Raw genomic sequence first — 14,834 nt, forward strand, 5'->3', positions numbered from 1 at the left:
GCCCCTGAAGCAGGCACCTGTTACACCGGGATTTCACCTGTTACAAGGGACCAGGAAATGGATACAGATCAACCATACGCAATACCACATGGAGTAAACGCTCCATCAGTAAGCAGTGAAACAGAGGCCAAGGTTAGACTTCCAGGCCACTCACTTGATTATTCCAATGAGCAGGGCCTTAGCAATCCTGCATTTGAATCCAAGTACACCACTGATCCATTAGCATCACCTGCAGGCAGAAGTGCATTGGACAAACCAATTGCTAAAATTACACCTGTTCAAAAAGTACCCAAGAAGCCTGCGCCTTACAAACCCAAAGCACACCCAGCAAGCGGCACTCGCGACGGTCATTCCAACCAGGACAACCAGACACCGGCAGAGCATCCATCAACATCACCGCAACCTCCCACTAATCTCAATTACCCTATCTCTCCATTTGCACCTCTCGATGGGAGTCAAGATGGACGGGGTGGGGAGACCAATTTGCCACGCCCAGAGGAGGAACCCGATGAGGCTCAATTCCCTCAGATTCCAAACCGTGAGAAGAAACCATCAGCTGATCACGTCATGTATGCCGATCTGGATCTGCAGCCTAATCCATCTGGAGATGGCAATCAGCAACAGATATCATCATCAGATGACCCGACAGTGTACGCTAGCATCGCACTCAACAGAAATGACGGACAAGAATGAACATTGCAGGACTGAATGTCGATTAGCACATCTGCTTTTCTCATAACCTCTCTTTATACAGAAAGTCTCTTCACACGATGTGATGTGATGTCCTTAAAAAAAACTCTCCCTAGTTGTACTCATCACGCAAATCCTTAATCTCATGTAACTGAATTGATCATCATGTACTTTAAATCTTTAAGGAGATGGGATTGTTACCATAGATAATTATTACAATAGAGACATAATTAATACGGAATTAACCTACCCAGAATTCTCATGAAATAAGTGTTCACGATGATAAATATTTTGTACAAATAAACAGAATTAAAATGTGAAAGTTGTACATGTAGATGTAAGAATAGGCAAAGGGAAAGGTTTAAAAACCACAAAGATTGTATAATGTGACATTCGGAATACATTTTTTTTGCAGATATACAGTAATTTTAAAGGAATTGTTGGCTAAAAAATTAGCCAAAGCTACAACTTGTAAGAACTTTTTAAGGTTTGTGCCCACCTAACGTACGATGTACGTTGACACAATCCAATCATAATACACTCAAGTTCTGTTAGCAATATTTCATTGTAAACAATACCAAAGGGGATTCCCCGATGCTCCCCAAATCCAAATCTATTCAAGATATCTGAAACCCAATTCAGATGATTACATTGCAACAATGCAGCAACACGCAAGGAAATAAAATGTTCCAACTTCCTCCTTGTGTTAGAAAAACATTACATCATCCTGGACGCTGCGTCACACGTTCCACTCGTGTGACATTCACCACCGTCTCTGTACAAATTGTATTGTATCAGACGGCCTTCACTGTCTTGTCCACAAAAACTTTACAATTCGTCAAGTTCTTACACATTTACGGTACTTGATGACTTACTACACGTACAACATTCAGTACACCTTTTTGATAAACAAAGAAGCAAATTCACTTTGTCACTTAGGTTTCAATATTCAGTATTTATTATCTCAAATCCCCAAACTAAAATCACACCTCATAACAAAGTGACGGTTACATGAATAATTAACAACTGAATTAGTTTAAGCTGTTAATTTTCTTTTTATTATCATATTATGGTGCGGACATTTTGATTTTGTTTATTTCAGCTTTTTATTGTTCTCCCATGTAGCATTTTCGGTATGTTAAGTGAACAAAAAGTATCATAAACTAAGCAAAGTATAAAGTATGTTCCATAATCTTTGAAAACTACACAAATAATATTACACACAATTCAGCCTACAGGTAAACCAAGAAAAACATTTTAAAATGTAACGAAAAATGAAATAGCGAACTCTCACTAGCCAAATTCTGCTCAAATTGCAATAAACAAAATATATAAACAAATATACATATTATATTAAATAATACATGTATATGTAAAATTGGCAAACGAAGGGCATGTATTGTATGTTTATTCATTTCACACTTTTTGAAAGTTTTGTACTTAGAGAAAGCAAGACACACAAGAAAAGAGCGCATATATACAGAAAACACCAAAAGACTTTTAGAGCCCCTACACAAACATACTTCAATTTGATTTTTTTTTCATTGCCTTATAAACACGGCAACTTAATTGCATTAATGTGATACTGACTGAGGTTGCAATTATCGTCATATTGACACAGGGTTCCCACGAAAAAAATTCTTTGGAATGAAATCCCATGACTTTCCAGGACAAATTTAAGGCTTTTCCTGACCAACTCCTGCGTTGTTTTAGCATCTAGTCCTATTCATTTTGAGGCAAAAGACGCCACTACCTCAAGGCTTCCAGATGGGCACGACCACTGAGCATCACAAAAGCATCACAATGGTGCATTGAACATGCAACAAGTATAGAGCATACATACATAAAGAGGAAATAACAAAACTCCATGCTTTTTTCGTGACTTTCCAGGACAAAATTAGGGCCTTCCATTACCAATTCCTATGTTTAAGCATCTTAGGAGCTTGGTCTTGAGGCAAGAGACGCCACTACCTCCAGCCTTCCAGATTGGCACGACCACTGAGCATCACAAACGCATCACAATGGTGCATTGAGCATGCAACAAGTAGTATACAGCATACATACATGTACATAAAGAGGAAATATAGTGAGCTGGGATGCAAACTGGAAGATTGCATAGACAAATATTACACGTCACCAGAGGGATGTGTTGGATTCCATGACTTTTTTTTCTTGGAATATCAACTTTACATGACTCATTGTAAAATAACAAAACTCCATGACTTTTTTTAAATTCCAGGATTTTTCCACATTTTGTCCATGATGGGAACACTGTCAAAGAGTTCTAGGCGAATGTACAAAGAAAATATTACAGCATATATCGGCACATAATTCAGCTGAGAAAAATTATGACATTAATATATACATGTAGTACTTCTAGTAAGAGCTCTCAAATTTGTATACCCTTTGTAATTATTATTTTTACTGTGCACGTCTTTGGTAGGATAATGTAACCTCAGAATCTAAAGAGATAAGCACACCTATTCAATTACAAAGTACGTATGATTTCGTTTATTAAATAAGGATATAAGAACATGCATTTATTTAGCTACTTAATTTAGAAATACAAAGGTGTGAATCTGTATACATGCACACAGTCGTACGCTACATAACTCCCGAGGACAAGGCATTGTCTTTCCCTTTGTCCCTGTAATATAACACTCTCCCGTAGACTAAGCAGACACACAAACGATCGAGGACCATTTTCGACAAAAGATGGACGATCGAGGACAACAAAGAGTCTGTTGTTCTCTCTACATAACTCTCGAGGACAAGGCATTGTCTTTCCCTTTGTCCCTGTAATATAACACTCTCCAATAGACTAAGCAGACACACTCACGATCGAGGACCGTTTTCAACAAAAGATGAACGATCAAGGACAACAAAGAGTCTGTTGTTCTCCCTACATAACTCTCGAGGACAAGGCATTGTCTTTCCCTTTGTCCCTGTAATATAACACTCTCCCATAGACTAAGCAGACACACTCACGATCGAGGACCGTTTTCAACAAAAGATGAACGATCAAGGACAACAAAGAGTCTGTTGTTCTTCCTTTGTCTGTCTGTCCTCCAGGTGTATGTAGTGCACTATTTTAATCAGTTTTAAACACAAGGCATAAATTTCTCAACTATGTATAGAATAGCTTTTAATAATACACTTTAATGAACTTACATTGGAAAACATGGTTATGTATCAAATATTGGTATGCATGTGACTTTACAAAGTAAATTCCTTCATTTTTTGGAACAAAGTCTATCAATTTTGATCAGATACGTCATTTTGTTCTGCAAGCCTCAGCCAAATCGTTTTCTCAAAAAGGTGTATCCCTACCCTGGCGTTCCTAATGTATATATGCGAATATCAAAATAAAAAACAATGGCAGTTAATAGTTTGACTTGTAATCCAATTTCCTTCTCATTTCTTTCCCAACTTGTGCTTAGGCAAAACAAAAAAAAGTCTCCGGTTTCTGGTATGCCCGCGCGTCGCCGTAGCCATGCGCGTCGGCAAAATGAAAACGTTTTTTTTTTCAATGAAAATTGATGTCTCAAAACCGCCAAACTCACTGGTTTGACTGGAATCCTGCTGCTGCACAATTTTAAGGTGTTTTTGGATGGGGTTATGACCCAGAATAAGCTTTATGTGGCCTCTCTGGACTCCCATATATTTGTACTAAGTTTAGTCGGGCACCATATGCAGTCATCAGCCGACATTTGAAGCAAAAAAAACCAGGCCGCGTCGCCACACCACTTTTTGGGCAAGCTACATACCAGAAACCGGAGACTTTTTTTTTTGGCCTTAATTAGCCACTTAAAGCCATTCACATCACTTCGAATAAAATAACTACCGAACGGATGGTTTGAGGTTCCTACTCTTTTTGAATACCAGCAACTAGTTGTTATTTCAAAATCATATATTTTTTTCTCAACATCAAAAGTGAAGCGAAAATATCAGGCTTAATTTGACTGCCACTTTCGATAACGGCAATGGAAGCTAAACTCTGAAAAATAAGTCTGAAAAGCATTAGCTTTGAAAAGCAATTATCTTTCTTCTTTTTTTATTTACATCATTCTAGAAAAACAAGGTAATAAATTCCCATGCAGAATTGCTTTTGTACTTTTCACAATTTTTGTTGGTACTTTTTAACACGTAGATGTCTGTAAATACACTTAGCTCACACTTAAACTGTACTTGAAATATCATGGTACTATAAGAAAAAGACAGGAAATATATTTTCTTTTCAATTTGACAAATTAGTCGGACATGACCAGTCCTTGGTAACATTTACATGAAAACACAATTCCTTATCTTTTTTTCTGGGAATAGTTTCTGATTCTTTAGAAGCTGACGCCACCTCTCTCACGGTAGAATCCCAGACGGCTCTGGTTGTGAACCGTTGATGCTAGCCCCAGCATGACGTCACACTCGATAGGAGCGTCGACGATGGTGACCGGGCTGGAGGAGACGTTGCTCAGCGCCTGGTTCTGCTTCAGACGCCAGTTGTTGATGGCTTGGATGTAGACGTTCTTGAAGGGGTCAATCTGGACCAAAACAAATGAAACGATGTCTTAGGAATTCCTTAAATCTAATTTTGGTTCAAAGGAACTATGAATACACCTATCACTTAATGAGGATGAACACTGAAATGGACTAGAGGGCAATTCAGTAAATTGGGACGTAAATGTCAGACACTCTAATGAGCTGCAGTCGGAAAAGTGGATGACATCACTAATGCCAAAAAAAATAAAAATATTCGGTCTCTGGTCAGACCAAAGTTCCGGAATTGACGCGGCGATGCGGCTTTTCTTTTTTTTTTCCTTTTTTTTTTTCTTCAAGCTTGGATTGTACAGACAAGGTGGGGTACTATTTAGCTTTTTTGGTGTCCTCATGTACATTGGTGTCCTCCATAATTTACCTTGGTGCTCTCGATCATTTGCCTTGGTGCAATTTCCCATTCCTTGGTGCTCTTTGGTAAAAAAAAAATGAGGAGGTGCGTCAATAGAGGGCGCTGTTGGAGCTACCGCGGAACATTTTGGAAAAAAAAAAGATTGACGCGCATGATTGAAATCGATGCGCGCTGACCAGAGACCGACTTATTTGTTTGTTTTGCCTAATAGTGTGGCATCTAATGAGTTAAAAACAATTGAGAGATACCACCACCTTAACGAACTTGTACATGTGCATCATGTGGTCAGACGGATGTTGGATTTTATGGAATTGCCCTGTAGTAAGATTTGAACCTCCTACCACTGGAACACAGTATAAGAGCTCTATTAACTGAGAAAAAAAAAATAGTCTTTGGCAGAAGTCAAGTCAACACAGTGTGTTCTCTCAAACTTAACTTCAAAAGAATGTATGAATGCAATTGTCACATGCATGTAATGAGATTGAACAAATAAATTGACTGTGGTCAGATTTAAACACAGTACAGGCTGGAATACAGTACCAGAGATCTATCAACTAGATAAATGGTTTTCTGGCTAAATTCAAGTCAACAGAGGGCGCCCTCACAGAGAGGTATCCACAGATATATAAATGTACTGTCACAAGTACAGTTTTTAGTCAAGAGAGGGCGCTATTTAATCCACACACACAGGGTGTACTATCAGCTTTAGATATTCATTCACACCAATCATCAAAGATACATGTAGGGCCTAATAACCATTTTTTTTTAAAGATGTGAACCCAAGACCACTTCCTAAACCCAGTTTCTGCCTTTCACATCTTGACATGTTTCCCTGGACGGCTGGTATTCTAATGACCAATGAATGACCAATGATATAAACAGGATTTGGACCCTAGACCATTCAATGACTAGCCCTTGTGCACTAACCCTTGCTGGTATCAGCCTCCAGTATCTAACATTACTGCCGTGGGTTTATTAATGTCGAGCATAGAACAATGACCAATAATATGAACAGGAATCATACACAAGAACATTCCAAAACCTCACTCTACATGTATCTTGCTATGCTGACTGCGATTAAAATGGCAAAAGTAAGATGTGAACCCAAGACCATCTAGATAAGACTTGAAGGTTTGCAAGGAAAGTCAAGATGTAAAGGTTTGCGATAGCACCATGTAGTCAATTTTTTTGTGACTATTTGTGGTTCTGTAAAGAATTGGTTTTGTAACATAACGTTTCAGAGAGTATATGTCCAAAAGTGTGTGTAACAAAACCATAAATTTCTGGGCCATTCAAAACTACGTAGAAATATGTGTTAGTCTGGCAATTTAAAGCTTGTAAATGGCAACAATGACATGAGCAGGCTGTGAACTCCAGACCATCCAAACACAGCGATACCCTAACCCTACCTGGTATGTGTCTTCCTCACGTGTCCCGCTATGCTCCAGAGGATGACTAGTCAGTGTCAGCCATGGAATGGTGGAACAAAATGGATTCCAACGTTCCATGAATGTCGGCTGGCGGCCGTGACTCCAGATGATGCGTAAACCGGTGCCATCCCTTGGGCTACAAATCAAATCACATCCAATCAAATCTATTTAAATCAAATCAAATCTATTTGAATCAACAATCAAAAGTATTTAGGTGATAAGGCCAAAAAAAAAAGTCTCCGGTTTCTGGTATGGAGCTTGTCCAAAAAGTGGTGCGGCGACACTGCTTTTTTTTTTTTTACCTGACTTTTTTGCTTCAAATGTCGACTGATGACTGCAAATGGTGCCTGACTAAACTTATTGCAAATATATGGGAGTTCAGAGAGGCTACATTAAGCTTATTCTCAATCATAACCCCATCTAAAAAACACGTTAAAATTGTGCAGCAGCAGAATTCCAGTCAAACCAGTGAGTTTGGCGGTTTTGAGACATCATTTTTCATTGAAAAAAAAACTTTTTCATTTTGCCGACGCGCATGGCTACGGCCACGCGCGCGCATACCAGAAACCGGAGACTTTTTTTTTTTGGCCTTAGGTGTTAAATGTGAAGTTGGGGTCACTTACATTTCTAAAATCATTACCAACAACTATGAGGATTTTCGCCTTGCCTGCTTACAGGAGAGGCTGCATCGCCACCTGTCGCCTGCTTGGCAGGCGATTGCGACAGGCGATTGCCAACTTTGCAAGGGTCAACCTTTCTATAGCCGATCAAGTTGTTTTAGTTGGTTTTGTGTTTGTTACTTTTCTTCAAAGATGCTATTTGAGCCTTTCAATAGAAATGGCAGGTCTTTCTTAGGCTACATGTTTTTAAATTTTGGTGCTATTTTTTGGCTGCTGTTTTTTTTTGGTCAAGAAGTATTCACTCTAAAAAAAAAATTAGTAGAGTTAGGTTTTAATATTCATTGTTAAATATTTACCTGACCAAAGACTTTTCTGGATAGGAAAAGACGCCAATCTGCAAGGCATCCACAGCAATGTGATTGATGCGCTGAAACTCACGGACTGCACCGGCCACAAAGTCATACTTGACCAACAACAGGCTGTTGTCTGTCACAATGGCCAGACGTTCCTTCTCATTATCCCAATGGTCAATCCTGCAGAAATAATATCACACAACGGATCAATAATATCAATTGATAGAATTATATTAAGCATCAAACTATAAAACTGCTTGGTCCATTTTTATCAATATCCAGTTCAATAAAGAGAAACAGGAGATGAAGAGGTCAGTTCTGCATGTATGTGGGGAGATGGCTTCACCGCCATTCGCCCACTTAATGGGCAAGTCAGCACTTTGTGGGATATATTGCCCATTTTGTGGGATATATTGCCTCCTTTGTGGGATATATTGCCCACTATGTGGGATATATTGCCTACTTTGTGGGATATATTGCCCATTTTGTGGGATACATTGCCCATTTTGTGGGATACATTGCCCACTTTGTGGAATATATTGCCCACTTTGTGGAATATATTGTCCACTTTGTGGGATATATTGCCTCCTTTGTGGGACATATTGCCCACTTTGTGGGAGGTATTGCCTGCTCTGCGGAGGATGAACAGTACTAGCAGCCCAATTTGCATAAGCAAGGGGTTAACACACACACACACACCCAGCTCTTTTTTTTACTATACTCATAAGACCTGATCCTTTCCTTCTCTTGTTCCCTTTTGTTTGTACTTTAACTTTTTCTCGACAGCTTCCATAAGGTTTGTACACGAAATTCTCCCAAGGACCTGGGCCCAGGTCCTGGGGCCCATTGCAATCGCACACACCCCATTGTCCCAAGTCCTCAGTCTGAATGGATAACCAACCCACATACACTGTACAACCTTTGCGCTTCATACATGTATAGTATACTGGTACATGTATAGCAGTGATGCTCTTCTTATGTGATTTTCATTCCAGCTTTCCATAAATTGTGACTTCAACCAAGACCAACACCAGGGTTTGCAGTATTTCTCGATCAATTATGGAATGAAGAGCCCAGCCACATTTGACAAAGACCTTGATGTCTCTATTTACGAGGGGATTATAGGCCTATCTGGTTAAAATCTGCTGTTTTTTTTTTTTGTCGAGCAGTGTTCACTCTCAAAAACTTTAGAAGGGTTTATAATACAGCACAGTAGTGGATATTGGTGGATTAAGTTTCAAAGCAAATATGCCAAGGTATTTAAGGATTAACAACTATTTCTTTTTAATCTTTTTAAAAATTTTTTGGCTTTTTTGTTGTTGAAAATATGAACTTACTCTGTGAGAAGCCAGACTCCCTGGACTTCTCCATCCATGTCACTTTTGATGGTTGCCTTCTTGCATTCAAGAACAGCAGACTCAAGCCGGCCAATCTAAGATGAATAAATTCACGAACAATAAATGACACGACAAACAAATCAAGGATTTGCAACAAATGGCAGCAAAGCGATATGCGCATAACGAATCCAAAGCAATTTACAAAGTAATGTACACGTGCTCTACAACTGCACTTTGTCATTTAGAACTCTGTTGACTGCATGATAAACAATCTCAATGGTAAGATACATTCTAAATACATCCATATCAGCTGCAGTTTCCTCCTTATGTGTGCCAGAGAGTGCCAGATATAAACATCAAGCATATACATGTACATTAAGCATCGCAGGGCAAGGAAGTTAATGTTCATTGTACATTATGCTGACACACCTTTTTGCAGCATACATGTATGCACGCTGAGGGTGATATTACAGTTGAACATGCATGTGAGACAGTTACATGTACTGCTTTACATACATGTACTAGTATACAAAAAATGAATGTTTGTGAGTGCAATGGTAAGAATAATTTCATGAGGTGACAGATGAAATGTTCCATTCCACGAGGCGAAGCCGAGTGGAATGGGACATTTCATCTGTCACCGAACATGCCGAATGAAATTATTCTTTCCATTGCACGAACGTGAAACATTCATTATTTGTTTTATATAACACCTGAATAAATCCTTGTCATCTGATTGGTTGACTTTTAATAGCCAATTTATTCAGGTTAAAAACTGTTTAAAAGTTCGACAAGTTCATCATATTTATATTAATGCAAACTGTTCAACAGGTTGAGAACAATCATATTCAATTTATCTCGACTTAAAACAGCACAACCACCAGCAGCAGTGACACAGTGTAATGGAAGTTATATTCACCATGTTCACAGTGCAATATAACTTCAGTTGCACTGTGCGCTGCAGGCGCCGTGCGTTGGTACGAATAATTCAATGACATGTGATCAACGATCCACCAATCAGATGACGGGGATTTATTCAGGTGTTGTATAATACCAATTATCGTAGTGACCATATTGTCCATATACAGATTTTGTACTGTACAAAACATAAGTGAACCATGGGCACTGTAAACTAGTGAATTCTTACTTTCTAAGTGGATATTGATTTTGCTACATTATGTACAATGTAGGTTCTTTTTGACCAAGCTTTGTATTGTTTTGTCTATTTTCACACTTGTTTCAATTTTTTTTAAATCTTTGTAAGCCAAGGAAAAGGGCATAATTAGTAAAATGTAGTCCAGGCTGCATGCAAAAATCACTTTTGGAGATAATCAAGTTGATATGGTTTTTTTTGTGCTCCCATTTTTAAATAAAAAATCGCGTAAGGCTGAAATTTTGACTATATAGGCCTATAATAATTTTAATAATGTTATTCATTTTTATATTATTATATAAATATTTAATAATTAATATTTAATACTATTAAATATTACTTAATTTACATGTTCGTGCTAAAACCTTTTGCTTGGAACTCCTACCTGCCTCAAATGTAAATTTATGTGCGCTTGAGCAGCAACTCAAATCATAGTGACCTTCTACCGGGTAATAAACTTTGCTTCACAATAGTACCTTCCCAATTCAGTGGAACATTCGTCAGATACTTCAATGCTCTATTGACCCCCCCCCCCCAATATAAATAGATAAATTTTGACCTTTTGACCTGTTTTTCACCCTAACAACCTTTCCCAGTTTCTTCTGACGACCTTCTTCGCACCCGACGAAATGCATTATATGCAGGCACATACAATTGCTGGTAGTAGAAGGCCTATCTTCACTAATAATAAGCCACAAAACTTGTGAATTGTATGGTACGTTATATTCGTATCGTTCATGTTTGACCACAATTGTATCACAAAATAGTTTCATGCACCTTTGTACATATGTAGGAAAAGGGGAAATTTCAGCGTTATGACAGGAAAAGTGAGCCTAATGTCCGTGACAGAGCCAAAAAATCATGATATCTAATTTTTGAATAATACATTTTCAGGTTTACTCACTAAGCTAATAAAAGCTGTTACAGACACTGAAATTGCCCATATGCAAGAGAATTCTCTGAACACACTTAAATAGAATCATTTGGCCCTATCCAGTCACAAAATACCTCATAGGTCTACGGCTTTTGAATCTGATAAATTTTATCAATTTTTGCGCATGCTGCAGCCCCCAAAAAATAACGGAATGATCAAAATTGATATGCATTCTTAATTCCAGCCCAACTCTATCTAAAAATGACAACGCCTTGATGAGTTCAGAATACATGTCACAGAAAATGGATTTTCTTTAATATAATTGTAATGAAACATTCAATATTGGAACAAATTTAATCCAAATTATCTTGCAATTAGCATGTAATTTTTTTTCAATAGCTTGTACTGAAGGGTTACACTTCCTTCGCAAGGCACAAATAAATATTTACGTCCAAAATAAAAGAATGAAATAAAATGAAAGAAATTGCATCTCAGCATGTACAAGCACATCTGTTGTTTTATTTGTTGGTTCATCATTCCAATGACGACATTCCACGCACGTACTCAAGGTCAGTACTTTCATTCCAATAACCCATTATCAATGCCACAACACAATTACTATGCAAATGAGTGTTATTGTTGGAAAAACCTTGTATTGCGCTGTCAGGTCATCCTATCGGACAGATGAACATTACATTAACAGTTTACAATTTAGTGGGCTGAAATTCAATTCTTTGGACACCTATTTTGTACATATACTTGTATGCATAGAGTAGGGCCTACCTCCATGGCCCATATGTGTAAATGTGACCTGTAGACAAAAAAGGTACAATCTTAGAGTGTCAAAAATTGTACCAGTATGCAGTATGCACAGTATGTAGTTTGTACGTGTACATTGCACCATGTACATGTACATGTATGTTTACGAGATACAAGTTGAACTCTATGCTACTTATAAATGTGACCAATGCCACCACCACCCCTGAGTGTAATGGTATGGGTTTACACAATGATGTAGGCCTACCTTTATCAACTTACATGTAAGTTATATTGTACATATTGATTAAAAAAAAATACTAAATAATTTACATACATGTCGGCATAGATCTATGTGCATGACATGTGGTACATTTGTTTGTTGTGGGAATTCCACTTACATGTTAAGCTGTAAGTAGTTATGGACCATGGAGGAATGTAACAGTTCTTATTCCTCCATGGGTCCATACAGCTTTTACAGCTTTGGTCCATAACTGCCTTATAGCTTTACACATACAAACTGTATGTACGTGTACATGTAGGTGGAATTCATCTCTTGTTGACTCTTGAGGCATACCGGTAACTCCATTATGGACCAAAGCTGTAAAATTGGTATTGCTTGTTGTAGTTATAATTTTACAGTAAAAACTGGCAAAGTTGCTTTTCTTACAAATTTTGCAAGTTCGGAAAAGTGCACCATGAACATGGTAAATGTTTATATGTACATGTACATGTACATATGTATACTATGCCCACATAAAAAAAAAATATGGCCATATTAATATGTACATGTATGTATATATGTAAGTGTATAATACCATACCCTCAACAAGTACGATAAAAGACTACATGTATGTCATTTTACTTGGGGGTTAGATGTACGTACATTTAGGCCTACATGTACATGTACATGTACAATGTACGTTTTTCTTCTTCACTTAAGCGTGACTTAGGGGAGCATGTGATGATGATCTACATGTACATACATGTACATGTACTCCGCGTTGCTGAATTTGTAATGAGGCATCCAACAGTGTAACCTGAAGAGTGGTTTTTGCGGCGCAAATATACAATGTACATGCTTGGCCACGACAATTACAGACCTACATGTAAATGTATCTAACCCTGACACACTATGGGGAACGCGCATTAAACAGACTTAATGGGGATTAACTAACCAAACTAAACTAAACTCAGGATCTATGAAAAGAAAATTTCTGGTTCAAGTTGACAAGATAAAAATGAGATCAAATGCTTTATGGAGGTAATACTGAGATGGAATGATTAATTTCTCACTTTCTGTGATGAACCCTTCTGAAATGTTGGCATGTCTGGAAAAGCAAAACTAGAAACACTAACTCAATTTTATTCCAATACTCCCCCAACGGCTTAAATGAATTTAAAAAAACATGTAGGGAGTGTGGCTTAGTGCTTGGGTCCGTGACTCATGATCAGAGGGTCAGGGGTTCAAATCCAGCAACTGGCCATATGCTGTGTTCTTTGGCAAGCCACTTCACCCCTCTTGCATCTCTCCACCTAGGGTACTGGCATTAGCTGGGGAGTAACCTACGATGGAATAGCTTCCCATCTGGGGGAATAGAATATCCTCAGTTGTTTCTTATAAAGAAACTGGAGATAAACGCTGGCCACATTGGTTCGTGACAGACTTTACAATTAAACATAGAACTTCTTTCAGGTTGACATAAAAAAAATGTTCGAGCACACATACAAAATGTATACATGTAATGCAAATAAATGTAACGTTTTTTCAAGTTTTTCCAAACATGCAAAACCTAAAAACGAAACCAAATAAAACATTGTACATCCCAAGTTTAAAATAGTATTTGGTACTTAAAATTTTACTAAGTTTTTTTTAATGTTATAGACTGTATATTTTATGCAAAAATAATATATCAATCATGTTTCTTTAATATATCCAGTAAAAACATTACCAAACATGCCAAACAGATTTTAATTTTCTTGCTTCACTTGTCTTGCTTGTATTTTATGATTATCCTTAGACCTTAAAATAAATACAGTTAATAACCATAAACAAACTCTATGAACGGATAACAAAATATACCCCCTCCTTGCAAAAAGTAAATAAATAATTAACAAAAAAAGAGGTGTTTTTTTTTACAAATTACAACAAACGAACATGACAAACAAACTTGAAACACGAAAAAAAATACAATTTACAAAATGTAAAAAAAAAACCAATGAACATTTGGGCTGGCTAGTAACAAAGTCTTTTAGTTTACAAACTAAATTTAGCAATGTAACTTAAATTACAATGATCAATAACTCACAACAATTATGCTTGTCCATCCATACGTACCTTTGAGGCGTAAAATCCGTCCTGAACCACGGGGGACAGAGGCGCGCTCTTCGGCCGACCTCTGACGAAGTTCGCGTTGTTGGCTCCGTTGTTGGCGTTCGCAAGTGGCAAAGTCGACGGCGCGGTAGGTTTTTTTTCCTCGTGCAACAGATTGGTTTCCACACTATTTAGGGACAGTGTCCCACCTTGGAATGACACCTCAGGCATCGAGCTGTCATCCAGGTTATCTTCTATGCTCGTGTTGCCGTTTGCTTGCTGGTTATCCGTCATTTTCGCAAATAAAATCACTCTGTTTTGCAAGAGAATCCTACGTGACAAGAGCGCTAAAAAAATTGTGGTCTAGTATCTGTACTCGATATGCCATGCCATACGAATCGAAT

At 37.8% G+C, this 14,834-nt stretch overlaps 1 protein-coding gene across 1 annotated transcript; it reads right to left on the bottom strand.

The window, feature by feature from the left end:
• Positions 1-4,593: 4,593 nt before the first annotated feature.
• LOC119744536 (tumor protein p63-regulated gene 1-like protein) lies at positions 4,594-14,801 on the bottom strand. The gene is made up of 5 exons (XM_038220507.1): positions 14,455-14,801; positions 9,334-9,428; positions 8,000-8,176; positions 7,003-7,159; positions 4,594-5,228 (listed from the first exon to the last, which is right to left on the bottom strand). The coding sequence occupies exons 1-5, from the start codon at positions 14,722-14,724 to the stop codon at positions 5,025-5,027; spliced, it is 903 nt and encodes a 300-aa protein (XP_038076435.1). The 5' UTR covers positions 14,725-14,801; the 3' UTR covers positions 4,594-5,024.
• Between the last annotated feature and the right edge of the window lie 33 nt (positions 14,802-14,834).

The sequence above is a fragment of the Patiria miniata genome, unplaced genomic scaffold, assembly GCF_015706575.1.
Source record: "Patiria miniata isolate m_02_andy unplaced genomic scaffold, ASM1570657v1 HiC_scaffold_7, whole genome shotgun sequence".
Lineage (NCBI taxonomy): Eukaryota > Metazoa > Echinodermata > Asteroidea > Valvatida > Asterinidae > Patiria > Patiria miniata.

Excerpts from the sequence above, each read along its gene's own strand:
- LOC119744536 (XM_038220507.1), bottom strand. The coding sequence starts at position 14,724 with ATGACGGATAACCAGCAAGCAAACGGCAACACGAGCATAGAAGATAAC. Across the intron at positions 9,429-14,454 it reads ACGGATTTTACGCCTCAAAG|ATTGGCCGGCTTGAGTCTGC; the intron begins GTACGTATGGAT and ends TATTCATCTTAG. Across the intron at positions 7,160-7,999 it reads CCAGAAAAGTCTTTGGTCAG|CCCAAGGGATGGCACCGGTT; the intron begins GTAAATATTTAA and ends TTTGATTTGTAG.